General features: G+C 46.5%; 3 protein-coding genes across 4 annotated transcripts in view; 2 read left to right on the top strand and 1 right to left on the bottom strand.

Annotated features, from left to right (window-relative positions):
- wasf1 (WASP family member 1) overlaps positions 1–1,278 on the top strand; it is a 49,096-nt gene extending 47,818 nt beyond the window's left edge. Inside the window, exon 9 of the mRNA XM_053445256.1 lies at positions 229–1,278. Coding sequence (XP_053301231.1) covers positions 229–386 — 158 coding nt within the window. The 3' untranslated portion in view covers positions 387–1,278. The remainder of the gene's footprint in view (positions 1–228) is intronic.
- A 2,217-nt stretch (positions 1,279–3,495) lies between these two features.
- Positions 3,496–11,622, bottom strand: kif25 (kinesin family member 25). Its single transcript, XM_053445541.1, has 16 exons — positions 11,461–11,622; positions 11,225–11,308; positions 11,058–11,123; positions 9,659–9,784; positions 9,393–9,534; positions 7,568–7,671; positions 7,381–7,466; positions 7,264–7,303; positions 7,105–7,172; positions 6,671–6,745; positions 6,377–6,523; positions 6,084–6,251; positions 5,579–5,733; positions 5,244–5,489; positions 4,752–4,907; positions 3,496–4,563 (listed from the first exon to the last, which is right to left on the bottom strand). Exons 2-16 carry the CDS (start codon positions 11,291–11,293, stop codon positions 4,412–4,414), a joined length of 1,800 nt encoding a protein of 599 aa, XP_053301516.1. The 5' UTR covers positions 11,294–11,308; positions 11,461–11,622; the 3' UTR covers positions 3,496–4,411.
- Positions 11,623–11,686: 64 nt separating this feature from the next.
- Positions 11,687–13,851, top strand: ccdc167 (coiled-coil domain containing 167). Of its 2 annotated transcripts, none has more exons than XM_053445110.1 (4): positions 11,687–11,825; positions 12,014–12,108; positions 12,554–12,606; positions 13,112–13,851. In XM_053445110.1, the coding sequence occupies exons 1-4, from the start codon at positions 11,775–11,777 to the stop codon at positions 13,228–13,230; spliced, it is 318 nt and encodes a 105-aa protein (XP_053301085.1). In that variant the 5' UTR covers positions 11,687–11,774; the 3' UTR covers positions 13,231–13,851. The 2 variants fall into 2 exon arrangements, with proteins under 2 accessions (XP_053301085.1, XP_053301083.1); XM_053445108.1 differs by having other exon boundaries at positions 12,506–12,606.
- Positions 13,852–26,972: the final 13,121 nt, after the last annotated feature.

Here is a 26,972-nt window from a genome sequence, read left to right as displayed (position 1 = left end):
CACATGGGGCTGCAAGAGCATTAATTGCCAAATGAAAATAACCTTTAGTGGAAATGTTGGTTTAAATATAATTACGAGGAAGACAGAACTTGTTTAGTCCTACTTTAGGATTTTCGCTGATTAAATGGCTGTTTTTACATATTTAGACTCTTTCAGAAAAATGTTGTATACTTTCTTAAATCCATGACATAAGAACATCCAGTATCTCTCTTATTATCTGTGCTGCAGGCATACATCTGCGAAAAGTGGAGGAGCAGCGAGAGCAAGAGGCTAAACACGAGCGAGTCGGCAACGACGTGGCCACCATCCTGTCCCGGCGCATCGCTGTGGAGTACTCCGACTCCGAGGACGAGTCCGAGTTCGACGAAGGAGACTGGATGGAGTGATGGCCGTCAGAGAGATGGGGGAAAAAATAAAAAGCAGCGGTGGCAGGAGAGGACAAAATTGTTCAGGTGCACCCACCTCCAAATACCCTGCCCCCCCCACACCTCGCCATCAGAGTCCTTACCACTCCGGAGAGAAGAGGAACGTCGTTGTTGCCCCATTTATCCCCTGTCGAAGTTTTTTATCTCGTCATATCTCTCGTCTCGTTGTGGATGTGTTCGGAGGACAGTCTCCACATCGCCCTCGTCCGTCTTCTCGTGTTCCAAGAGGGATTCTTTTACATTCATTCTTTTCTGCACTACAGGACCTTTTTTTCAGCTGGATTTCTCCTGACGAAATCCCCCATGTTTACTATTGTTATACATGAAAATGACTTTTTTCTTTGAAGAACCACTTGTTTTTATTTCTTATCTGTTCATCGATATAAAAAAAAGATGGAAAAAAAAAAAATGAAGGCAAGTTCTCCGGTACAGTTTTGTCGCCTGGTGGCTGAACACGGCATTGAATGACTTCTGTTTTAGCTTCTTTTATTTTACCTTTTCCTGCTGAAACGTTTGCAGTTTTAATAGGCCAGTAGTTTGCAGAACACAAGCTGGGTTGTCTTTCGTTTTCTCTTGTTATCAGGACTGGTTTTACAACAGAGAACAAGCAAAAGATTGTGCTGGTATGTCAAAGGTCATAGAAGGATTGTTTTAACGGTTGAAAATGAAGGGGAAGTAAATAGACGTCTTCGGCAACGTGTGTGCATTTCCATCCACTCACATCGAAAACATTACCCCAGGGAAATAAATGCCAAGAGATTGAGCTTTTCTTTTTTTTTTGTTTGTCCAGGTTCTAAGGAGCCATGTAAGCTCATGTTGACAAAAAGCAATGTCTATGACAAACACTGAGCCATCGGTTCCTTCTCTTGCGTTATTAGCCACAGATATGGACAATGGAAGTGATGAGACGCTACAGTTGTACATCAGAGTTCCTGCCTCTCTTATTGTTCCAGGTCGAATATCCAGCGTGCAGAGGAAACACTTTGAGAAAGGCACCCGCCAACCACTCGATACCACCAAAGGCAGCTCTTTCCTCAGATCCCCCCTTTACTGTGGACCCGCCCACTATCGAGAAGCCTTACCTCGTTCAGTCCCACAGCAGCAACTGTTGTTCCGAAGAAGAAATTAGGGCACGATCGCTCCCCCTTCAGGCCTAAGAGGAGGAGGACACGTCATGCCTTGCTGTGGCTCATTTCAAAGCAAATGTCTGCCATCTTTTTCCGTTCGTCCGTTCGTTCTTTCTTCTACTTGCCTTATTGTTCGTACAAAAACGTATCGTTGAGTTGATGAATGTATTGTGCTGTTACTACTTACTTGCCTGCGCTTGTATGGATTTGCTGTTTCTATGTTTGGGAGTGGGGAGGGTGGATGGGGGGGGAGGGCAAAGGGACGGGGGGTGGACAGTAACCCTGGTTTGAAAAAAAAGAAAAAGATTAGATCAATACTGTAAACCATGTAACTTATGTAACTGTTGACTGTAACAGTTTGCTTGAATTAATAAAAATCTAATGTTATGTTTCAGCGCTACACGTTTGGGGTTTGTTGTGGAGCTGAGTTCTTATAAACAGGGTTGATTTGATTTGCTCTTCAAAGCTTATAATGTGTCTCTAGCTGGAAATGTGCTGCTTCATACACATTTATCTGCCTCCTGACTTGTTAAGCTCGACATCATTTTACCCAAGCTGCTTTCAGACCTACACTGATGTCCTCATATTTTCCTGAAATTATCCGGAGGGGCTGCATGTGAGAATGTCAATGTCCAAGAAAAAATCTGTCTCAATTGGGAGAGACAGTGAGTTTTAAGAGCTTTTGGTGAAATGGTTGGCGTCCTTGTCGATGTGCTGGAAACAAAAACAGTTGATTTCCTCAGCAGAAGTTATACGTCACGTCCTACCTCCATAATGCTCTGCCCATTTCTGAATGATCCAGAAGTTTCCTTCTTCTGATCGGACCCTGACAATCTTCTGTTGACACTAATGACTCCAGTTCTTACAGCGACGATTAGAAATATTCACATTATTATGTTGAATAATGACAATAAAGTAAAAGTTGTTGATATTAGACGAATGAAACCAAAAGTAAATCATTTGAAATGACGTGGGTTTTAACATTTGATGAGTTAGATGTATTTGCATTACAAGCCGTTTGATGTACTCCATCACAGCGAGACATTTATCTACTGTTCCTTAAACTGTTATAATCCAACAGATGAGGATTATTACCTAAACAAAATCCCTGTAATTAATTGACTCAAGTCTGATCAACTATGAACAGCTGAGACTGATCCTCCAGTTTATCTGTGGGACAAATAATCCACGTCTGGATCCTCCTGTTAGACAGTATCTTGTATTTTATTTGTCAGATGCAGGATAAAGAATGAAAATCGCAAGTTCAGTGTCATGCGCTGTCACACTTCATTCTCACCTCCTCGTGTTTCCTGTTTCTCTCTCGTCTCATTTCCTTTCCACCTCTTCTCCCTTTCTCTCGTCTTCTCACCTTCCCGCTCCTCAGCTCTATAAACAGAAGCTGCTCCAGGAGTTTTTTTTGTATAAGTGTCACTCTTGTTATAATCACATCCTCACTCTGTATTTGAAATCTCCACTTTCGTAAACACGCTTTTCAGCTTTCATGTCAGGGCGGCACTTGACGTCTGTGGTTCAGACACATGGCAGCGTGGGGACTGTATGAAATAGAACTTGAATACACTGTACAGAGTTCTCATTGCAGTTTACAGTATATGCTGATGAGTGGACGCCCATTAAAATGTGAGTGTGTTTGTCTCAGGGGAGATGATGAAGAAGATTTAATAACCAGCGACGGTGTGTTGTTCTATTCTCATGCTGGGACGTGTCCAGCGGTTTCACCTTGGAGGAAATTCTCCCCAACAACAGACCAGAAATAACTTATCTTAAATAATCATCAATCTGATAGGAGCTGCCACGCTGGACGACCAGTTTGGCAGATTTGTATTTGAATTTTGCTCATGCAGAATTTCCCTTCTTAATAACATAGAGCAGTGATGGAACAATCTTCACTTTATGAAACACACGGAAACAAACAGGGAAACATATCTGCGCATCAGCTGTTTATTATAGAATATCAATGATTCTATTATTCTATTTTCTACTGAGACAGTTCAATCAATGTGGTTGAATGATTTGTGATGTGTTACAAAAAGGGGTTCATGATTACAGACAGAATACATGAGAACGTTATATAAACACTGTATAAACATTGATGCATCAAAATACTAAAAAATAGAAGGCATAGCATGAGCAGCGTATATTTCAATTATTTACAGCATTAATAATAAATAAGAATACCCGAGTCAAAAAGCTTTACAGCACTATTCACTATTGGAATGAGCTACATCGTAATACTATGGAAAAACATGGTACTAAAAACAAAGGTTCAAAGGTCAATTCAATTATTAAAGTCCCACCTGTGTAAAATTGTTCTGTCATTTACTGCTAAACCAGCAACTGGGCTAAAACCAGGCTCAGCATGTGTATGATAAAGTTTCAGCAGTTTCATTTGGCCTATCTTTCCTGAAATAGGCTTAAAACCAAGATCTATTTGAATTCATCTATTTGTGAAAAGTCTTTTAAAAACATAGATGACACCACCCAGTTCTATTTAAAAACATAAATAATACCCACACACAACACATTTCCTATTTAAGCCACCAACCAATGTATTCAAATCTGTACGAAGGGTTAAGAAAAGTATTTATATCAGGCTAATATTGTTTTTATTGTTGTACAGTTTAGGATGTTGATACCAATGAGTACGCAGCACCGTGTAACCCAGTGACTAGGAAAGATTTCTAATAACTGCATTAAGTCATATTGTTTAAGGCTGGGCACTTTGATTTCTTCCCCACAGGTACAGGTATGCACTAAATACTCAATGTAAAATCAATGTAACTCATTTTGCACCTTATAACCCTCCGGTCTGTATCAACAGGGCAAATTGTCCTGATGTCGTCACTTAACTTTGAGTGTGTTACTCTTCCGTCGAGGCAGCTCCTTCTGGACCTGGCGTGCGCGCGTGCCCAATCCCAGGGACTGCAGCGACTCGGTGACGTAGCGCTGCGTGGGAGAGACGCACAGCATCACCAGCAGCTTGGCATCGCCACCTAGAGGACAAGATGGAGAGAGACATGAAGTAAGTTTAAAAGGTGTTTGTGAATAGAATACTAATGTGTGGAATCTCTAAGATGGATGAGACAACACTGTGGGGTGGGAAAAGACATAGGATGCACAGGTCATATGGAAGAAGGAACGTTTGTGTGTGTGTGTGTGTGTGTGTGTGTGTGTGTGTCACCTATGGCATCCTGAAGTAGATGGGTCAGCTTGCTGTTCCTGTAAGGGATGTGTGGTCTCTGCTCGGCCAGAGCTCCCAGGACGTCAGACAGAGCGGAGAGGCTGCGGTTTATACAGGACACCTCCCACAGAGCAGCGCCCGTCACTCCAGACATACCTGACACACACACACACACACATCGGTTGTACCAGCTTCAATCGACTGTTTTCCATCTTCAGATTTACTTGCTCTGTGAACCTGTGAATGATTTTGTGTTTAAAATCTCAACTAAAAACCTTTTGAGATCACAATAACTGAAACCTGTTCACATTTAAACATGTCCTGTCATCAATCCCTTTTCTGTCAATACTGCCGATTGGATTTAGGAGGCCTTGTATGAAACACCTTAGTCAATCTGGCTTTAAAGGGAGCACACTGTACTGTTTAAGAATCTGTATTTTCCTGGAGAAGGAATCCAGAGAACATCCCAGAGCACAGAGGCCCGACACTCACCGACACACTCACTCCCTGCCAGATCCACCAGCTGCAGCTTGGTCCTGAATGGGGCCTGTGAGATACTGGGTCTGGGGGAGGGACACGGGGAAAGGCAAGGTGAGGGGCAGGGAGAGGAGGCGGAGCTTGCCAGGAGCTCGTCAGATGGGTAGCGGGCCGTGAGGTCGGCCCGGCGGCAGCGTGGGCTCCACCACTCCTTCTGAGGGGAGCGCTGCATGTCCTTCTTGGCGCTCTGCAGCCTGCGGGCTGAATGGGAGAGATAGAAAGTTACGATACAGGAATATGTGGCCATCGGTTGTTACTAATGTACTAAAAGGAGTCTGTGTGTGTCTCACCCAGGGCCAGTGCATTGGGACTCTTGGAGGAAATGGTGAGGGTAACAATGAGGTGAGAGCGTGAAGATTCAGTGTGAACCAGGGTGGGACAGTGAGCCCTGAGCTTCAGAATGCTGCTGATGATCTGCATCACCTCGGAGGCGCTGCCCACCGGTCTGTGAAACATGCAGAGAAGTGAAACACACACGCCATCAGCTGGCATTTGGGCAGGAAGCACACACTGACCTTAAACATACAGTGTGTAGAATTGGCTGCTCGACATCTCTCACATGAAAACAATTTAACAAAAGACAGTGTGAAGCAGCACGGGATCATGGGAGTTGATGGGAGCCGAGGAAAATCTACCTGACGCAACAAATCATGTTCCCGGATCTGACAACATCAGTTTTTCCAGTATACTATTTAAAAGATGTATTGATAAGTAGAGCTTTAAAAATGACTGCACCTCCTAAACTACCACATGCCACTCACAGTCTATAATCCCACACAAACAGGCAGTACTCACTCGTGTGTCAGGGAGGGAACCTGGCTGGTACCAGAGGAGGTGGTGATGACGTCCCTGCGCTGGTTCCCCTGCCCGTCTTTAGCCAGCAGGTCATACACGTCGTTGTTGTACACCTCCATCACTGACACCTCCACTGTGTGGCTCCCTGCAGGCTTCTCAGAGATCAACCTGGGTCACACACAGGAAGAAATACACAGATAAACAACACAGGGCCCGAGCACGAAATCCTCTTGAATTCAGGAATTTCACTGTAAATTTAACAATAAGTGAATAAAGAGTCCAGTGTCTCTCACCGAAAGAGCTCAGCAGCAGCCTGGGGGATGACACCCTGCTGGGCCTCCTGCTCCACCGTTGAGGACACGTCTGACGAGTGCGATCCCATCATGGTGTGAGTCTTCCCACTTCCTGTTTGTCCGTACGCCATGATACACACATTATAGCTGCCGGGGAGGAAGCGGCATTCCATTTAATGCCGAAGCCATTAAAATCATATTTTTTTGTTTGACATTTATTTGGTTCCCTTTGTTCTTCACCTGGAATCCCTCAGTTCCCACAGGGTGGGGGTATTTGTATTGTTTAACACCTACCCGTCCAGCAGGGATGTAATCAGGGGCTTGACTTCCTCAAACACTGTGTCCTGGGAGTCCTCTGGTCCATGAACCCTGGAGGAAACAACGTGAGCACAGTGACCGCTAAATATCATTAGAAAAACATCTAACAGTAATGTGCACTGTGCAGAACGTGGATGTTTTGAAAAGCAAACTCAAGATCTAACTTTTTACTTTTAGGCTTTTAATTGAATTTTATTTATTAACCTTTAGACGTCCTAGACTGCTTCAAAGTTTGCTTCTACTTCTTTATCCTTTTCACGTCTCTTTTGAGTATTATTATTTTATCTTCACAATTTCATATCTTAACTTTGATGGGTGGTGATATTGTTTATATTTATTTTATTCTTTAAAGAACTTTGAAACATTGTTTGTATGAAAATTGCCATAAAAATAAAGTGTGATTATTTTACCTCTCAAACTCAAACATCTTGTTTTGCACTGGCATCCCGGGCTTCAGGCAATTCACCATCACCGTGTCCTGAAAACACAAAAATTAGGAAAAACAACTGATTAGGAATGTTGAGTTGAGTTAATAGCAACCAGATAAAATATTCGAGTCTGACACTCACATCACTGATCGCGTAGACCACTTCCTCAGATGAGGCAGGACTAAAGGTGAAAAGAAGTACAGTGTTAACATTGGATTACCTTCATTTATCATTCTGTATTTTATGGTGCTGACCCACCCTGATCCAGAGGTGGAGGACTGGACGTGGTCAAAGGACAGAACAGGTCGCACCCTGCAGTGAACTCTGATGTTACCTCTCAGCTCCTGCAGCAACACAAAGAAGAAACTGTTGATTTGCTGCAGTTCTTCTAGTACACACAACCCTTTACCTCTGGCCAGTGTGGAAACAAATATGATCTCCTCACCACCACTGTGTTGTGAAGTTCTTGCCTCCTCTGCCTCTCTGTCCTGCACCTCTCCTTCTCCTCCTCCAGAGAGCGCTCCAGAGCTGCAACACGGGCCTGCAGGTCTGAGTGAGGGAGGTAGAAAGTTTACTTTTAGACAAACAAGAATACACCACTGGCTTCTCTGATGCATTGGACATGGCTCCATCACACTTGAATACACACCTGGCACCAAACTTGCCCATTCTCACACACATATGCACACACAAATGACATAACGGTAGATAAACCGGTTAAATATCTTCTTCCACAGAAAGTTAAGTTTATTATTTCTTATTTTGCTATGTTCTCAATAAATTTTATTAAATGTGCGAGACAAGGTCAGTAAAATGATCCGCTGTTGCAAGACCATAGTTTTGTCTGATGAAAGAAAAATGGCCCATTCAAAACAAAAATTGAAATGGTGCCCGTGGAATCCAATTTAGAATAGATTGCAGACTGGGTGAGCTGGAAGGGGGCCCATTGGGTGAAATGCACCCCAAAAAATCTTAAACCTAACGGATGGTTAATAAACCTTCCGTTACTTTTTGAAATGTTCAAAGCAAAGAGTCAAATATATAGTTCAACAACTACAACGAAAAAAACAGCGAGTAGTCAAGGTCACAAGCCGGTGGGGTTTGTAGCAGCACAGAATGTAATAGTGTCATGTGATGTGATTACTGGAGGTAAATCTCTAAATTCCTCCTTCACCAGACATCAACAGTAAAAAGGTCAAGAAAAGCCACTTTGTTCGGAGCGGCCCGGAGTCTTATGCCCTGGACAGCATGAGCTCGGGCTTATGTCTGCCACAGCGCCCGACCAGATCAGCCTATCGACAGAGCCGTGGAGACCAGCTGACTGTGCGGGACGGTGCTCGACAGCACAGTCAACCTTGGACTGGCTCAAGGGGGGGGGCGGGGGGGGGGGGGGATTACTGGCACACACTCACACACACACACACAGGCAGTGCACAACCTGTCACCCAATTCAGCAGGGATGTTGTAGGTAGCAAAAGGTAGAAAGTGTAGGACCAGGAGGAAGCGATTTAAAAAATGTCCAGACAGCTAGAATGGAACTCAGTTGAACTCAGACCCCTGCCAAGGCCCAACAGTCTGTTAGGAAACTACGTCAACATTCACAAGATAGGGATTCCTATTAGAATCTGCACCACATCGCACACCAGATCCCCCCCCCCCCCCCTCCCCCATCAAGAACCATTCATTATTCTCCGAGAAATCAATGAAAATGTTGAACGATAGCTCATCTCCAAATGTGAAAGAAAGTTAAAGAAGAATTCGTGGATCAACACCAAAATTAAATGGGTTCTTTCCAGACTGAATAGAATAAAATGTCTGCTTCAATTCTCTATGCAAGATTCATTGTAAGGTTTAAAGTGACTTCTTTTTGTGTAGACTTTAGTAGGTCATCGTATTTTGTTGGCATGGGTGTTATCCAAAATGACATATCTCTGTTTTGATCAATCTTTAACATGTACTATAGATGTGAAAGACTTAAATACAATTGTCTGTTACATTATTGTTAGAGTTGACGTCTTATGTGCAGTTGAACTCCACTGTGCAGTCGACTGTCCACAGTCAAACTCAGTGTCCTGTTAAAGCACTGATCCTACAGGTCAGTATTAAGGGCACTTACTGTAATGGATGCCTCAACTCACTGCACACAGGCTCCACCCTGTGAAGCCCAAACCCGAAAGATTGTGCTACAAGGAAAACATTCCCCCTGAAACCAAACTTGTGCACGATGTCAAAGACGCTACATTCATGGCTCCACCCACTCAGATACTTACCCTGCACCTCATCTCCACTGTGACCTTTCATGGAGGAGCTGGCTTGCTCCACTTTCTCCAGCAGCTGCTTGCTCTGCTCCTCCAGCTCGGCGGCAAAACTCACATACACTCCGAACACCTCACTCAGGTCCTGCTTCACCTCCTGCCACAAACACACAGAGGACTAATGAAGTGTGGAGATGGGATGTGTGACTCTACTCTTTGGTGTGTGTGTGTGTGTGTGTGTGTGTTTCTGTTTCCACACGACCCGCTCAGTGAATCTGTACCTGGACTCCAGACAGGAGTTTTGTGAGGCCGGCCCGGGTTTCATTCTGTGCCTGTCTCTGGTGCTGATGATGATGGTTCATCGCTTTGGTCTCCTCTTCATGGTCGTGACGTAGTTTCACCAGACACTGGAAAAGGATATAACATCAACATGCTCATTTAAGCAAAGTACAGTATGTGATGCAGTTGGGTTGGATACTTTTCATTCGTTCTTAACTTCTTATTTACTGGAATAAGATTGTCTGGTTTGTTCCTCAACTGTTGAGTGGTTGAGAACATAGAAGAATACAAATAGATGGTTCCCCATATAGACACACAAGATACTCTGCAATGATAATTATTGTATTCAGCATCACAGAATCCTTTTCTGTCATTCTAACAATTAGATACTTGTTACTTATAGCTGGAGCGAAAAGAAACCTGGTCCATTCTCACAAAACACTGACTTGGCCAGGCTTTGTTGATGTGGATATTTGGTGCCTCAAATAAAACACATCTTTAAAACTAAATACGTGATCTTTCCAGTAGGTTATATGACAGGCCACGGTGTGAAAAGTACAGCTGGAACATGCACAGTGTGGAAGTGTTACATTTCTCACCATAACAGAAATAATGTGACACTTATCGTGATCATTATCGATTAGGACCGATATGAAAACTGTCCTCAAGCCCCTGGTCCAACAACTCATTGTTAATTGAAGTGTTGTGCATGAACGAACGCAAAAGAACGCGCTCATTGAACACGTTCACTTCTATGAGAACGATGAACTGAACCCAACTCAATGACAAATAATGAATTTGAACGGTGAACACGTTCATATTGTAGCGTCCTCGCGTATAGACGACAGGAAACTTCTCTCTTCATGTGTAACTTTATTAAAATCCAGCGAACACGACACACTTCTTGTTCGTAACTCTGACACTCCTATCATCCACCACTGTATTCTTCACTCCCCTTCCTCATTCACCCTTGATACGCCAACTGATCAACCAATGAGAGCCTGGCATCCCACAAAACCCTACAGCCATCATGCGCATTGGGCGTCTGCCCCCCCCCCCCCCCCCCCCTCGGTCTCATATACAGATGGCAAGAGAAAGCAGAGAGGGATTTTTACACTCTGATAAAGATTCCGACAGTAAAGGCAAGGGGTAGTGATGGATAAGGTTTTCTTTAACAAGTTAAGTCTTTCATTCTCACTTTCCACCTTAAAACTATGAAATGAACTGAACTATGAACTAGTTCATGAGAGGTGTGAACTTGCACAACACTGGTTAATTGATATTAAGCCATTGAGCCATTCAGGAAGACAGAATTAATGACGATAGACACAGCTAATGCAGAGTAGAATAGACCGTTAAGCCTGTGCTGTGGGTGATGAGGGACAGAATAAATCTTCTTACGTCCGCAAGTCTCAGATGAAGAATAGCATTCTCCGTCTCCAGCTCCAGTATCCGCTCCTCTTTACTCTGAAAACACAAATAGATGAAAGTAAAAGGCCCATCGCAACTCTTGTGTATGTGCTCGGTTGCTGGATGAGGCTTCCACACACTGGACATTAGTGACTTACCCTCAGTTTGTGCTCCAGCAGATGAACCTGGTGCGCAAATATCTGGTCCCGGTTGATGAAGAGAGGCATTTTTTTTTAACTTCCCTGCAAAAACAAAAAAAAGAAGACAGAAATGAGGTAGAGGAGGTGAGAAAGATCTTCCTCCTCACCTCTTTCCTTCTCATCTGAACACGTCGTGTCCTCTCAGGTCAAATAATCCGATTAGAGCCGGTCAACAATAACTCAGCTGTGCTCACCTGTGTGTGTGTGAGGAGGCCTCCAGCAGCAGCTCTGCAGCCAAACCACAGCCTCAAACTACCCAGGATTAACTGTGCGTTTCCATTTCGGCTGCTGCTGCCATTGTTTAGGTCTTGAGGATGTATAATTCACGCGACGATATTTTATTTGTAACTTTAGACCAGGAGGAAGCGGCTGCAGCAGCGAGTAGTGACCGGCAGGGGGCAGCAGAGCCCTCACAGAATCGGTAAACATTGCGAAGAAGAAGACGTAGCACTTCCGCGTTGTCACAGTTTCCCTCAACTAGCTCAGCAGCGCGCGGTCCTGACGCAAAATGTCAAAACTTAAAGACAAAAGACGAGAGAAAACCAGCGTCGCCAGTGAGGTGAGACGTCGGAAGTGGTTTATTTGACCTTAGCCAGCTAGCAGCTCTTTAGCCAACGCTTGCTACGAACTGTGTTCTCACGTTCAGCTTGTGGAAATGTCGCTCATTCATCCGCAGCGTCTTTCATGTGATTATTGTTCTTAATTAATTGATGTATTTAATCAATTAACTTCATCTCTTGATCGAAGATCGATCGATTGGAGGAGAGGCGAACGCGTTGCCATGACAACCTGGAGAGGGCGGAGTTCAAGAGTAGGAAGGAGCAGCTCTCTGAGAGGGAGAGGTGAGGAGGAGGAAGAGGAAGAGGTTATTACATTGTACTCAAGGATTGTTTGTTTTATTTTTCAAGTCAGAGACAGAACAAGACCAGACTTACACTTGTACGGTGGCTGAGAGAGCTCAACCCTGTGCTGCGAATTAAGAAAACATCATCATCGATCAATTACCTGGCATCTCCAGGGGTTATTCTCTACTCGACTATCTGACCTTATTCGTGTAAATCATTCATGCCAGACATGGGTCTTACATTTCATTCACTGTGGTCATAAAGCTCCTAAATTAAGAAGTTGTTGAAACCAGCATTTGACCTTAAAAAATCTGATGTCTGATGCTGATTCGCTTGAAAAATGTTTTTTTTAATCTATACCTCCTGAAACCTCACGGATGACTTTGATTTAAAGGCTCCTGATTGAGCCGTCTGTCTCCGTCTCATCTTTTCTCCTCCACAGGCAGGAGCTGGAAGATGAAATGGGGATCATGAATGAAAGGGTGCAGAAACTAGGTGAGACTGAACTTTTTGTTCAGAGCACATTTCACCTGTACACTATATACTACTATATGTTTACTACCAGACTATTTCTTTAATAAACATCTGTTAAATACTCAATCACGTGCAGGTTTATACCGAAGAGACTTTTTAATAACAATTCTTCATATTGATAGTTTTATTCAACATAATTCATTTAATCTTTGAGTTAATGACTTTGCACAAACACGTACAAAATACTTTTCAAAGTAGTGCTTGTATTCAAAACTGTGAATGGGCAAAAACACTGATGGCAATAGTAACAAGCATTTTTAGCTATATCTGTCACATTTTATTTATTTTACAGAAGGCATGCATGTTTTCAGTTCTACATGGTGACTCGCACTGATAAAATATAAAACAATTAGACTTTACCAGAGATAGATCTGCTGCCACTCTAAATGTGTTCTGCCGTACCAAGAGGCAGCCTGCCAGTACCGCACATTAACGCCTGCGCACCCATCTTGTGATTCTTTCCTAGACAAGGAGCTGAAGACATTACGAGGAGAGAATCGGAGGAACATGGTGCTGTCGGTTGCTCTGCTGGCCATCAGTGCTCTGGTCTACTACATGTTTGTCTACATGGAAGAGGACTCGTGATATCAAACAGCTTCTCAGAGGGACCCACTGCTCTCTCTCTAGAGCGATGATGATAAAAAGAGGGAAAAAGTGCATGGATGCAATACCTCAGTTCTACCTGCAGGTGGCGTCATTAAATTGTTTCTTTTTCATCTGGACATCAAACTTTTTTCATCATCAGGCCACAGCTTTCTCTGCAGGGACGCTGGGGATGTATAAACACTGAATACTCATCTGTATGGATTCCTCCCGATGATATTTAGGTGAACTGAAATAGCATTTTGGTCCTTTCCGCAGCGAAACTGATATATTAATACTGTATTTTACAAAACGTGTTTATGACACCCGTGCCAATCAAGACTGCCTTTTAACGACATAAATACATAATAGTGCATGAGCCACATAATCCGCTTATATCAGATGTCGGACAGATCGATGGATGGAGATGCTGCAATTGTTTTTCTTTGTAAATGTGATCAGGATGTTGAAGGATTCACAAAGGACCTGAAGAATGTATTGTTTTCATGACAGCCCAATGCAAACCATTCACAGATAAGAAGAACTCAAAGATGCCAAAGATGTTTGTGAATGTTGTTTCACCAGTTACTTGATCATGAATAAAAATGAAAGGCTTTACATTCAGTTTGGAAGCATATTGTGTTCATTATCTGCGGCGCATGTAAAAAACACACCAATTTGGATCACATATTAAATGACTATCAGCTTTAAATTTAGAAATGAAACTTGCTGTTCAAACTAGTCCAACAAATGTGTCCTCATCAGGATGTTTGACGCTGGAGACAGCTTTAGAGGAGGAGGGTTTTGTCACCCATGCTGGGTTCAGTGTGGCACAAGAGGATGGTCTGAGGACAAGGCTGTTTGTGAGTCTTTCAGCCCTCCTCTCTGTTCTGAGAGAAGAAGAATATCAAACAGCATTCCTGATAATGATCCTCATCTCTTTCAAAAGGACGAGACAAGACAGAATCTTTTAAACCTGGCTCCCCTTCATTACCAATGTTCCTATTTTATGGACTAAAATAGACTAAATATGTGGAATAATTGCTACGTTGCATTCAAATTCCCCTATTCAAACTGTAACATACAATTACATGCAAAAACATGTGAACCTTGTAAAACACAGACTTTGTCTCCAATGATCTGTCACTATTTTAGCCTTAGAAGCGTTTTCCATTCCGAGACTCAAACAAAAGTACATCCTCGGTTCTTCAGACGTTCATATCGCCACTCTGAGGTTTAACCTTTTACCAAATGTTATAACGCAGTAGTTTTATTTCCATGGATATCCCAATCCACAGATTCTGGCTTCAGTTTATTTGTCACGATTGAAGTTTCCTTAATCAGCAAATCAACAAATTCCCTGTTGTTGAAAACAAAACAAGCCTATTCTTTTCTTGCGATGTGTAGTATCATGATTGCTCTTGTTATCATTAGTTTTATTATCACTGCTTATTTGTTATCACATTTGAATTTTTTAAAACTACTTTGGATCAACAATGTTGTCTTTGAAGTGCTATTGAATAAAGTTAAACCCTATTCTCCAAAACAAACACACTCAGGCCCCGAAGGTTAAACACGACTACCACCCTGTTGTCATCGATGACACACCACCACTCAGCATGCACTGGTCCAGTCATTTTACTGGAGGACCACACAACACTAAATGTCATCCATATTTCTGAAGCTCCACAGGATGATTTGCTCAGACATGAGCAGAGAGGCCATGGTCAGGCCCATCATACTGTTTACGTTGTCGTTTGGGACAAAATGATCTTTCACTGTGGTGAGAGAATACATGAAGAATAGCGTTTAAGCTTTTCTTCCGCCATTGAATTTGGGTGTTAGAGTCACTCAACCCCACCTTTCAGAAAATTAGTTTAAGCAATTCAGAAAAAATTGTAGTTATCAATAATTTTCTTTTTAAAGGATTTGTTGGCAGTAAAAAAAATACGGAACACGATCAGACGCAGTGGCGTTTCTACATTAGTGGCACATGGGGCACTGCCCCACCAGATCCAGATGGCGCTGTTGTGCAGAAAGCTCAACTCATCTGTACTTTGTGGCAGAATATATTTTATTTTATTTTATATGCAACATAGCGTGAATGTCTGTGTGAATAAACTTGACTCACAAGCATCATAGTCTTGTTTTGGAGTCATTTGATTTGTGTGTGTTTCTGTCTGTGTGCTTGCTCTGTGAAAAGCTTCTCTCTTGCCGTCCGTTTCTGCTCTGGGGGCAACGGCCCAAGCTTAAGACTGTTGCCATGGAAACACCAATGAGCGTGGACCACACAGGCCGAAGTTAACATTGGGAGAGTGGGCGGAGCTGGGGCACTTTCAGATGTGCCCCACGAACCTGAACGCCGGCTCCTGGTTCCTTTCTGTGAGTCGCAATAAAAACATACAGTAGACAATATAGAGAAGTGTCTTTATTATAAAGAATTGAAAAATATATAGCTGTTAAATTAAGACACTAAATATCAAAGTGTGCATCACACATCAGCATTTACAGCAGCACCACACAGTCACCAGTGAGCAGTCAGTCTGCAGCCTGCAGGCCTTCCTCCAGATGGCGGCTCACACGGACAAGCTGGTGATCGCCTTTTTATCCTTGGCTGCGAGTCATTTTCTCTTGGCTCTACAGGTTTAACCACAGGAGGTTCAGTCGCCTGTTCTTATTGGAGCAGCGTCGCCTCTTGGAGCAGCGCTTCTTGGAGCCGCGTCGCCTCTGGGAGCAGCGTTGCAGCGTCGCCTCTGGGAGCAGCGCTTCTTGGAGCAGCGTCGCCTCTGAGAGCAGCGTCGCATCTGGGACCAGAGGTGTCGCATCTTGGACCAGAGGTGTCGCCTCTGGGAGCAGCGTCGTCGCCTCTGGGAGTAGCAGCGTCGCCTCAGGGAGCAGCAGCGTCGCCTCAGGGAGCAGCGTCGTCGCCTCAGAGAGCAGCAGCGACACTCCCAAAGGCAGCATCGCCACTGGGAGCAGCGTCGCATCTGGGACCAGAGGTTTCGCATCTTGGACCAGAGGTGTCGCCTCTGGGAGCAGCAGTGTCGCCTCAGGGAGCAGCAGCGTAGCATCAGGGAGCAGCGTCGTCGCCTCAGAGAGCAGCAGCGACACTCCCAAAGGCAGCATCGCCACTGGGAGCAGCGTCGCATCTGGGACCAGAGGTTTTCGCATCTTGGACCAGAGGTGTCGCCTCTGGGAGCAGCAGTGTCGCCTCTGGGAGCAGCGTTGTCGCCTCTGGGAGCAGCAGCGTCACCTCAGGGAGCAGCAGCGTAGCCTCAGGGAGCAGCAGCGTAGCCTCAGGGAGCAGCAGCGTCACATCAGGGAGCAGCAGTGCCGACTCTGGGAGCAGCGTCGTCGCCTCAGGGAGCAGCGTCTTCGCCTCAGGGAGCAGCAGCGACGCTCCCAAAAGCAGCGTCGCATCTGGGACCAGAGGTGTCGCATCTGGGACCAGAAGTGTCGCCTTTGGGAGCAGAGGTGTCGCGTTTGGGAGCCGCTTCGCCTCTGGGAGCAGCGTCGCATCTGGGACAGGAGGTGTCGCATCTGGGACAGGAGGTGTCACCTCAGGGAGCAGCAGCGTCTCTCCCAAAGGCAGCGTCGCATCTGGGAGCAGCGTCGCATCTGGGACCAGAAGTGTCGAATCTGGGACCAGAGGTGTCGCCTTTGGGAGCAGCGTCGTCTCTGGGAGCAGCGCTGCCTCTGGGAGCAGCGTCGCATCTGGGAGCAGTGTCGCCTTTGGGAGCAGCGTCGCCTCTGGGAGCAGCATCGCCTCTGGGAGTAGCGTCGCCTCTGGGAGCAGCGTCTCCTTTGAGAGCAGCGTCGCCTCTGGGAGCAGCGTCGCCTCTGGGAGCAGCGTCTCCTTTGAGAGCAGCATCGCCTCTGGGAGCAGCATCGCCTCTGGGAGCAGTGTCGCCTCTGGGAGCAGCATCGCCTCTGGGAGCAGTGTCGCCTTTGGAAGCAGTGTCGCCTTTGGAAGCAGCTTTGCCTTTTATAGCAGCATCGCCTTTGATAGCAGCGTCGCCTTTGATAGCCTTTGATAGCAGCGATATCAAAGGCGACGCTGCTATCAAAGGCGACGCTGCTGCCATTGAGAGATTTGACCTTAGAAGCTTCTGATTTCAAGTTCTCGTTCTGCGAATTAAGGGAAACTGATAAAACATTAACAGCCGATGAGCCGATTGAGTACCAAATGAAACCAGAAACAAAAATAAAGAGCATCAGCCTCAACTTCTCTCTTTAACTTTTTTATTATTCTCTTCTTAGGCTTTTAATTATGAATTTAACTAGAAACAATCAATATATATGAGGTAATTTCCCATCATGTGTCTAAACGTAAACTATTCAGCCTCCGGTTGATTTTATTTCTTAAGCTGCTTGAACTGTTCAGATGTTAAGATTGATATATAATGTAATATAACTATGAGACGTATTTCAGGAAGATTTGCTCATCCTGATTTCACAGTCAAACATTTTATTGATTTTTTTGATTTCTTTGAGTTTTTGTTCTCTACCTGATTGAATTTGTTGTTGATAAGAAAACAAACTGTGAACTTGTCCCGATCATTTTATCGTTTGTGTGAACTTTATTGTGTTTTTGTATTTCACAAATCTAAACTAGGTTTCACGCTCTCCTTGATAATCTGCTCCAGATTTCACAAGTGGGGTTTTTGAGCTGGATTTCGTTCTGATGTATTCTGGATGGGAAAACATTTTTGAAATACTTATTTTGAAATCTTCCTTATTCAAAGCTTTCCGCCACATTTGGTCATGTGATCATATTCAGGAGGATCATCCAATGTGAAGGTTTGATACTACATTTTCATCTTCATCTTTATTCAGACACGACCACTTGTTATGACGTGACTGAAATTTCATGTTCAGTTTTATTCGGCCACTGTTGGTTTGTTGATTTCAGAAATTATTCCAGTCTTGGCCCTAATCTGGGTTTGACCTGTAAACTGGACCTTGACTCTGTCTCATAGTGGAAACCCTTTTCACCTGTTATCTGATGGGTTTGTGATGTTTTTTTTACATTATTACTATTTCTGCAAATTCATCCAACTTCCCTAGTGGACTCAAAAAGACTCGCTGTGGTTTTAATGCTGATCAACGAAATGATAAGATTGTTTTAAAGAAGCAGGAAATCATCCCATACATATATTTTTTGTTCACAGCCCTGAAATCTTCCTTTTTGTGTTGTTCATGATTTGATTGTGCAGCAGAGCTTTTACAAAAACACAGTGGCGTTTCTACATTAGGGGCACGTGGGGCACTGCCACACCAGATCCAGATGGCGCTGTTGTGCAGAAAGCTCAATATATCCGTACTTTGTGGCAAAATGTATTTTATTTTATATGCAACATAGCGTGAATGTCTGTGTGAATAAACTTGACTCACAAGCATCATAGTCTTGTTTTGGAGTCATTTGATTCGTGTGTGTTTCTGTCTGTGTGCTTGCTCTGTGAAAAGCTTCTCTCTTGCCGTCCGTTTCTGCTCTGGGTGCAACGGCCCAAGCTTAAGACTGTTGCCATGGAAACGCCAATGAGCGTGAACCACACAGGCCGAAGTTAACATTGGGAGAGTGGGCGGAGCTGGGGCACTTTCAGATGTGCCCCACGAACCTGAACGCCGGCTCCTGGTTCCTTTCTGTGAGTCGCAATAAAAACGTACAGTAGACAATATAGAGAAGTGTCTTTATTATAAAGAATTAAACAATATATAGCTGTTAAATTAAGATACTAAATATCAAAGTGTGCATCACACATCAGCATTTACAGCAGCACCACACAGTCACCAGTGAGCAGTCAGTCTGCAGCCTGCAGGCCTTCCTCCAGATGGCGGCTCACACGGACAAGCTGGTGATCGCCTTTTTATCCTTGGCTGCGAGTCATTTTCTCTTGGCTCTACAGGTTTAACCACAGGAGGTTCAGTCGCCTGTTCTTATTGGAGCAGCGTCGCCTCTTGGAGCAGCGCTTCTTGGAGCCGCGTCGCCTCTGGGAGCAGCGTTGCAGCGTCGCCTCTGGGAGCAGCGTCGCATCTGGGACCAGAGGTGTCGCATCTTGGACCAGAGGTGTCGCCTCTGGGAGCAGCGTCGTCGCCTCTGGGAGTAGCAGCGTCGCCTCAGGGAGCAGCAGAGTCGCCTCAGGGAGCAGCAGCGTTGCCTCAGCGAGCAGCAGCGTCGCCTCAGGGAGCAGCAGCGACTCCTCAGGGAGCAGCAGTGTCGCCTCAGGGAGCAGCAGCGTTGCCTCAGCGAGCAGCAGCGTAGCATCAGGGAGCAGCGTCGTCGCCTCAGAGAGCAGCAGCGACGCTCCCAAAGGCAGCATCGCCACTGGGAGCAGCGTCGCATCTGGGACCAGAGGTTTCGCATCTTGGACCAGAGGTGTCGCCTCTGGGAGCAGCAGCGTCGCCTCAGGGAGCAGCAGTGTTGCCTCAGGGAGCAGCGTCGTCGCCTCAGAGAGCAGCAGCGACACTCCCAAAGGCAGTGTCGCCACTGGGAGCAGCGTCGCATCTTGGACCAGAGGTGCCGCATCTGGGACTGGAGGTGTCACCTTTGGGAGCAGCGTCACCTCTGGGATCAGCGTCTTCGCTTCTGGGAGCATCAGCGTCGCCTCAGGGAGCAGCGTCGCATCTGGGACCAGAGGTGTCGCATCTGGGACCAGAGGTGTCGCCTCTGGGAGCAGCGTTGTCGCCTCTGGGAGCAGCAGCGTCACCTCAGGGAGCAGCAGCGTAGCCTCAGGGAGCAGCAGCGTAGCCTCAGGGAGCAGCAGCGTCACATCAGGGAGCAGCAGTGCCGCCTCTGGGAGCAGCGTCGTCGCCTCAGGGAGCAGCGTCTTCGCCTCAGGGAGCAGCAGCGACGCTCCCAAAAGCAGCGTCGCATCTGGGACCAGAGGTGTCGCATCTGGGACCAGAAGTGTCGCCTTTGGGAGCAGAGGTGTCGCGTTTGGGAGCCGCTTCGCCTCTGGGAGCAGCGTCGCATCTGGGACAGGAGGTGTCGCATCTGGGACAGGAGGTGTCACCTCAGGGAGCAGCAGCGTCTCTCCCAAAGGCAGCGTCGCATCTGGGAGCAGCGTCGCATCTGGGACCAGAAGTGTCGAATCTGGGACCAGAGGTGTCGCCTTTGGGAGCAGCGTCGTCTCTGGGAGCAGCGCTGCCTCTGGGAGCAGCGTCGCCTTTGGGAGCAGCGTCTCGTCTGGGAGCAGCGTCGCCTCTGGGAGCAGCGTCGCCTCTGGGAGCAGCGTCGCCTCTGGGAGCAGCGTCTCGTCTGGGAGCAGCGTCGCCTCTGGGAGCAGCGTCGCCTCTGGGAGCAGCGTCTCGTCTGGGAGCAGCATCGCCTCTGGGAGCAGCATCGCCTCTGGGAGCAGTGTCGCCTTTGGAAGCAGTGTCGCCTTTGGAAGCAGCTTTGCCTTTTATAGCAGCATCGCCTTTGATAGCAGCGTCGCCTTTGATAGCCTTTGATAGCAGCGATATCAAAGGCGACGCTGCTATCAAAGGCGACGCTGCTGCCATTGAGAGATTTGACCTTAGAAGCTTCTGATTTCAAGTTCTCGTTCTGCGAATTAAAGGAAACTGATAAAACATTAACAGCCGATGAGCCGATTGAGTACCAAATGAAACCAGAAACAAAAATAAAGAGCATCAGCCTCAACTTCTCTCTTTAACTTTTTTATTATTCTCTTCTTAGGCTTTTAATTATGAATTTAACTAGAAACAATCAATATATATGAGGTAATTTCCCATCATGTGTCTAAACGTAAACTATTCAGCCTCCGGTTGATTTTATTTCTTAAGCTGCTTGAACTGTTCAGATGTTAAGATTGATATATAATGTAATATAACTATGAGACGTATTTCAGGAAGATTTGCTCATCCTGATTTCACAGTCAAACATTTTATTGATTTTTTTGATTTCTTTGAGTTTTTGTTCTCTACCTGATTGAATTTGTTGTTGATAAGAAAACAAACTGTGAACTTGTCCCGATCATTTTATCGTTTGTGTGAACTTTATTGTGTTTTTGTATTTCACAAATCTAAACTAGGTTTCACGCTCTCCTTGATAATCTGCTCCAGATTTCACAAGTGGGGTTTTTGAGCTGGATTTCGTTCTGATGTATTCTGGATGGGAAAACATTTTTGAAATACTTATTTTGAAATCTTCCTTATTCAAAGCTTTCCGCCACATTTGGTCATGTGATCATATTCAGGAGGATCATCCAATGTGAAGGTTTGATACTACATTTTCATCTTCATCTTTATTCAGACACGACCACTTGTTATGACGTGACTGAAATTTCATGTTCAGTTTTGTTCGGCCACTGTTGGTTTGTTGATTTCAGAAATGATTCCAGTCTTGGCCCTAATCTGGGTTTGACCTGTAAACTGGACCTTGACTCTGTCTCATAGTGGAAACCCTTTTCACCTGTTATCTGATGGGTTTGTGATGTTTTTTTTACATTATTACTATTTCTGCAAATTCATCCAACTTCCCTAGTGGACTCAAAAAGACTCGCTGTGGTTTTAATGCTGATCAACGAAATGATAAGATTGTTTTAAAGAAGCAGGAAATCATCCCATACATATATTTTTTGTTCACAGCCCTGAAATCTTCCTTTTTGTGTTGTTCATGATTTGATTGTGCAGCAGAGCTTTTACAAAAACACAGTGGCGTTTCTACATTAGGGGCACGTGGGGCACTGCCACACCAGATCCAGATGGCGCTGTTGTGCAGAAAGCTCAATATATCCGTACTTTGTGGGAAAATGTATTTTATTTTATATGCAACATAGCGTGAATGTCTGTGTGAATAAACTTGACTCACAAGCATCATAGTCTTGTTTTGGAGTCATTTGATTCGTGTGTGTTTCTGTCTGTGTGCTTGCTCTGTGAAAAGCTTCTCTCTTGCCGTCCGTTTCTGCTCTGGGTGCAACGGCCCAAGCTTAAGACTGTTGCCATGGAGACGCCAATGAGCGTGAACCACACAGGCCGAAGTTAACATTGGGAGAGTGGGCGGAGCTGGGGCACTTTCAGATGTGCCCCACGAACCTGAACGCCGGCTCCTGGTTCCTTTCTGTGAGTCGCAATAAAAACGTACAGTAGACAATATAGAGAAGTGTCTTTATTATAAAGAATTAAACAATATATAGCTGTTAAATTAAGATACTAAATATCAAAGTGTGCATCACACATCAGCATTTACAGCAGCACCACACAGTCACCAGTGAGCAGTCAGTCTGCAGCCTGCAGGCCTTCCTCCAGATGGCGGCTCACACGGACAAGCTGGTGATCGCCTTTTTATCCTTGGCTGCGAGTCATTTTCTCTTGGCTCTACAGGTTTAACCACAGGAGGTTCAGTCGCCTGTTCTTATTGGAGCAGCGTCGCCTCTTGGAGCAGCGCTTCTTGGAGCCGCGTCGCCTCTGGGAGCAGCGTTGCAGCGTCGCCTCTGGGAGCAGCGTCGCATCTGGGACCAGAGGTGTCGCATCTTGGACCAGAGGTGTCGCCTCTGGGAGCAGCGTCGTCGCCTCTGGGAGTAGCAGCGTCGCCTCAGGGAGCAGCAGAGTCGCCTCAGGGAGCAGCAGCGTTGCCTCAGCGAGCAGCAGCGTCGCCTCAGGGAGCAGCAGCGACTCCTCAGGGAGCAGCAGTGTCGCCTCAGGGAGCAGCAGCGTTGCCTCAGCGAGCAGCAGCGTAGCATCAGGGAGCAGCGTCGTCGCCTCAGAGAGCAGCAGCGACGCTCCCAAAGGCAGCATCGCCACTGGGAGCAGCGTCGCATCTGGGACCAGAGGTTTCGCATCTTGGACCAGAGGTGTCGCCTCTGGGAGCAGCAGCGTCGCCTCAGGGAGCAGCAGTGTTGCCTCAGGGAGCAGCGTCGTCGCCTCAGAGAGCAGCAGCGACACTCCCAAAGGCAGTGTCGCCACTGGGAGCAGCGTCGCATCTTGGACCAGAGGTGCCGCATCTGGGACTGGAGGTGTCACCTTTGGGAGCAGCGTCACCTCTGGGATCAGCGTCTTCGCTTCTGGGAGCATCAGCGTCGCCTCAGGGAGCAGCGTCGCATCTGGGACCAGAGGTGTCGCATCTGGGACCAGAGGTGTCGCCTCTGGGAGCAGCGTTGTCGCCTCTGGGAGCAGCAGCGTCACCTCAGGGAGCAGCAGCGTAGCCTCAGGGAGCAGCAGCGTAGCCTCAGGGAGCAGCAGCGTCACATCAGGGAGCAGCAGTGCCGACTCTGGGAGCAGCGTCGTCGCCTCAGGGAGCAGCGTCTTCGCCTCAGGGAGCAGCAGCGACGCTCCCAAAAGCAGCGTCGCATCTGGGACCAGAGGTGTCGCATCTGGGACCAGAAGTGTCGCCTTTGGGAGCAGAGGTGTCGCCTTTGGGAGCCGCTTCGCCTCTGGGAGCAGCGTCGCATCTGGGACAGGAGGTGTCGCATCTGGGACAGGAGGTGTCACCTCAGGGAGCAGCAGCGTCTCTCCCAAAGGCAGCGTCGCATCTGGGAGCAGCGTCGCATCTGGGACCAGAAGTGTCGAATCTGGGACCAGAGGTGTCGCCTTTGGGAGCAGCGTCGTCTCTGGGAGCAGCGCTGCCTCTGGGAGCAGCGTCGCATCTGGGAGCAGTGTCGCCTCTGGGAGCAGCATCGCCTCTGGGAGAAGCGTCGCCTCTGGGAGCAGCGTCTCCTTTGAGAGCAGCGTCGCCTCTGGGAGCAGCGTCTCCTTTGAGAGCAGCGTCGCCTCTGGGAGCAGCGTCTCCTTTGAGAGCAGCATCGCCTCTGGGAGCAGTGTCGCCTCTGGGAGCAGCATCGCCTCTGGGAGCAGTGTCGCCTTTGGAAGCAGTGTCGCCTTTGGAAGCAGCTTTGCCTTTTATAGCAGCATCGCCTTTGATAGCAGCGTCGCCTTTGATAGCCTTTGATAGCAGCGATATCAAAGGCGACGCTGCTATCAAAGGCGACGCTGCTGCCATTGAGAGATTTGACCTTAGAAGCTTCTGATTTCAAGTTCTCGTTCTGCGAATTAAGGGAAACTGATAAAACATTAACAGCCGATGAGCCGATTGAGTACCAAATGAAACCAGAAACAAAAATAAAGAGCATCAGCCTCAACTTCTCTCTTTAACTTTTTTATTATTCTCTTCTTAGGCTTTTAATTATGAATTTAACTAGAAACAATCAATATATATGAGGTAATTTCCCATCATGTGTCTAAACGTAAACTATTCAGCCTCCGGTTGATTTTATTTCTTAAGCTGCTTGAACTGTTCAGATGTTAAGATTGATATATAATGTAATATAACTATGAGACGTATTTCAGGAAGATTTGCTCATCCTGATTTCACAGTCAAACATTTTATTGATTTTTTTGATTTCTTTGAGTTTTTGTTCTCTACCTGATTGAATTTGTTGTTGATAAGAAAACAAACTGTGAACTTGTCCCGATCATTTTATCGTTTGTGTGAACTTTATTGTGTTTTTGTATTTCACAAATCTAAACTAGGTTTCACGCTCTCCTTGATAATCTGCTCCAGATTTCACAAGTGGGGTTTTTGAGCTGGATTTCGTTCTGATGTATTCTGGATGGGAAAACATTTTTGAAATACTTATTTTGAAATCGTCCTTATTCAAAGCTTTCCGCCACATTTGGTCATGTGATCATATTCAGGAGGATCATCCAATGTGAAGGTTTGATACTACATTTTCATCTTCATCTTTATTCAGACACGACCACTTGTTATGACGTGACTGAAATTTCATGTTCAGTTTTATTCGGCCACTGTTGGTTTGTTGATTTCAGAAATGATTCCAGTCTTGGCCCTAATCTGGGTTTGACCTGTAAACTGGACCTTGACTCTGTCTCATAGTGGAAACCCTTTTCACCTGTTATCTGATGGGTTTGTGATGTTTTTTTTACATTATTACTATTTCTGCAAATTCATCCAACTTCCCTAGTGGACTCAAAAAGACTCGCTGTGGTTTTAATGCTGATCAACGAAATGATAAGATTGTTTTAAAGAAGCAGGAAATCATCCCATACATATATTTTTTGTTCACAGCCCTGAAATCTTCCTTTTTGTGTTGTTCATGATTTGATTGTGCAGCAGAGCTTTTACAAAAACACAGTGGCGTTTCTACATTAGGGGCACGTGGGGCACTGCCACACCAGATCCAGATGGCGCTGTTGTGCAGAAAGCTCAATATATCCGTACTTTGTGGCAAAATGTATTTTATTTTATATGCAACATAGCGTGAATGTCTGTGTGAATAAACTTGACTCACAAGCATCATAGTCTTGTTTTGGAGTCATTTGATTCGTGTGTGTTTCTGTCTGTGTGCTTGCTCTGTGAAAAGCTTCTCTCTTGCCGTCCGTTTCTGCTCTGGGTGCAACGGCCCAAGCTTAAGACTGTTGCCATGGAAACGCCAATGAGCGTGAACCACACAGGCCGAAGTTAACATTGGGAGAGTGGGCGGAGCTGGGGCACTTTCAGATGTGCCCCACGAACCTGAACGCCGGCTCCTGGTTCCTTTCTGTGAGTCGCAATAAAAACGTACAGTAGACAATATAGAGAAGTGTCTTTATTATAAAGAATTAAACAATATATAGCTGTTAAATTAAGATACTAAATATCAAAGTGTGCATCACACATCAGCATTTACAGCAGCACCACACAGTCACCAGTGAGCAGTCAGTCTGCAGCCTGCAGGCCTTCCTCCAGATGGCGGCTCACACGGACAAGCTGGTGATCGCCTTTTTATCCTTGGCTGCGAGTCATTTTCTCTTGGCTCTACAGGTTTAACCACAGGAGGTTCAGTCGCCTGTTCTTATTGGAGCAGCGTCGCCTCTTGGAGCAGCGCTTCTTGGAGCCGCGTCGCCTCTGGGAGCAGCGTTGCAGCGTCGCCTCTGGGAGCAGCGTCGCATCTGGGACCAGAGGTGTCGCATCTTGGACCAGAGGTGTCGCCTCTGGGAGCAGCGTCGTCGCCTCTGGGAGTAGCAGCGTCGCCTCAGGGAGCAGCAGAGTCGCCTCAGGGAGCAGCAGCGTTGCCTCAGCGAGCAGCAGCGTCGCCTCAGGGAGCAGCAGCGACTCCTCAGGGAGCAGCAGTGTCGCCTCAGGGAGCAGCAGCGTTGCCTCAGCGAGCAGCAGCGTAGCATCAGGGAGCAGCGTCGTCGCCTCAGAGAGCAGCAGCGACGCTCCCAAAGGCAGCATCGCCACTGGGAGCAGCGTCGCATCTGGGACCAGAGGTTTCGCATCTTGGACCAGAGGTGTCGCCTCTGGGAGCAGCAGCGTCGCCTCAGGGAGCAGCAGTGTTGCCTCAGGGAGCAGCGTCGTCGCCTCAGAGAGCAGCAGCGACACTCCCAAAGGCAGTGTCGCCACTGGGAGCAGCGTCGCATCTTGGACCAGAGGTGCCGCATCTGGGACTGGAGGTGTCACCTTTGGGAGCAGCGTCACCTCTGGGATCAGCGTCTTCGCTTCTGGGAGCATCAGCGTCGCCTCAGGGAGCAGCGTCGCATCTGGGACCAGAGGTGTCGCATCTGGGACCAGAGGTGTCGCCTCTGGGAGCAGCGTTGTCGCCTCTGGGAGCAGCAGCGTCACCTCAGGGAGCAGCAGCGTAGCCTCAGGGAGCAGCAGCGTAGCCTCAGGGAGCAGCAGCGTCACATCAGGGAGCAGCAGTGCCGCCTCTGGGAGCAGCGTCGTCGCCTCAGGGAGCAGCGTCTTCGCCTCAGGGAGCAGCAGCGACGCTCCCAAAAGCAGCGTCGCATCTGGGACCAGAGGTGTC

This window comes from Pleuronectes platessa, chromosome 17 (genome assembly GCF_947347685.1).
Source record: "Pleuronectes platessa chromosome 17, fPlePla1.1, whole genome shotgun sequence".
NCBI classification, from domain to species: Eukaryota; Metazoa; Chordata; class Actinopteri; order Pleuronectiformes; family Pleuronectidae; genus Pleuronectes; species Pleuronectes platessa.
Note: the sequence above shows the minus strand (reverse complement) of the source record. Positions and strands in the feature narration are given on the sequence as shown.

Excerpts from the sequence above, each read along its gene's own strand:
- kif25 (XM_053445541.1), bottom strand. The coding sequence starts at position 11,293 with ATGCCTCTCTTCATCAACCGGGACCAGATATTTGCGCACCAGGTTCAT. Across the intron at positions 7,173-7,263 it reads TGGTCTACGCGATCAGTGAT|GACACGGTGATGGTGAATTG; the intron begins GTGAGTGTCAGA and ends TTGTGTTTTCAG. Across the intron at positions 4,908-5,243 it reads GGCAGGGAGTGAGTGTGTCG|GTATGTCTGGAGTGACGGGC; the intron begins GTGAGTGTCGGG and ends TGTGTGTGTCAG.
- ccdc167 (XM_053445108.1), top strand. The coding sequence starts at position 11,775 with ATGTCAAAACTTAAAGACAAAAGACGAGAGAAAACCAGCGTCGCCAGT. Across the intron at positions 12,109-12,505 it reads CAGCTCTCTGAGAGGGAGAG|GCTCCTGATTGAGCCGTCTG; the intron begins GTGAGGAGGAGG and ends TTTGATTTAAAG. Across the intron at positions 12,607-13,111 it reads TGAAAGGGTGCAGAAACTAG|ACAAGGAGCTGAAGACATTA; the intron begins GTGAGACTGAAC and ends ATTCTTTCCTAG.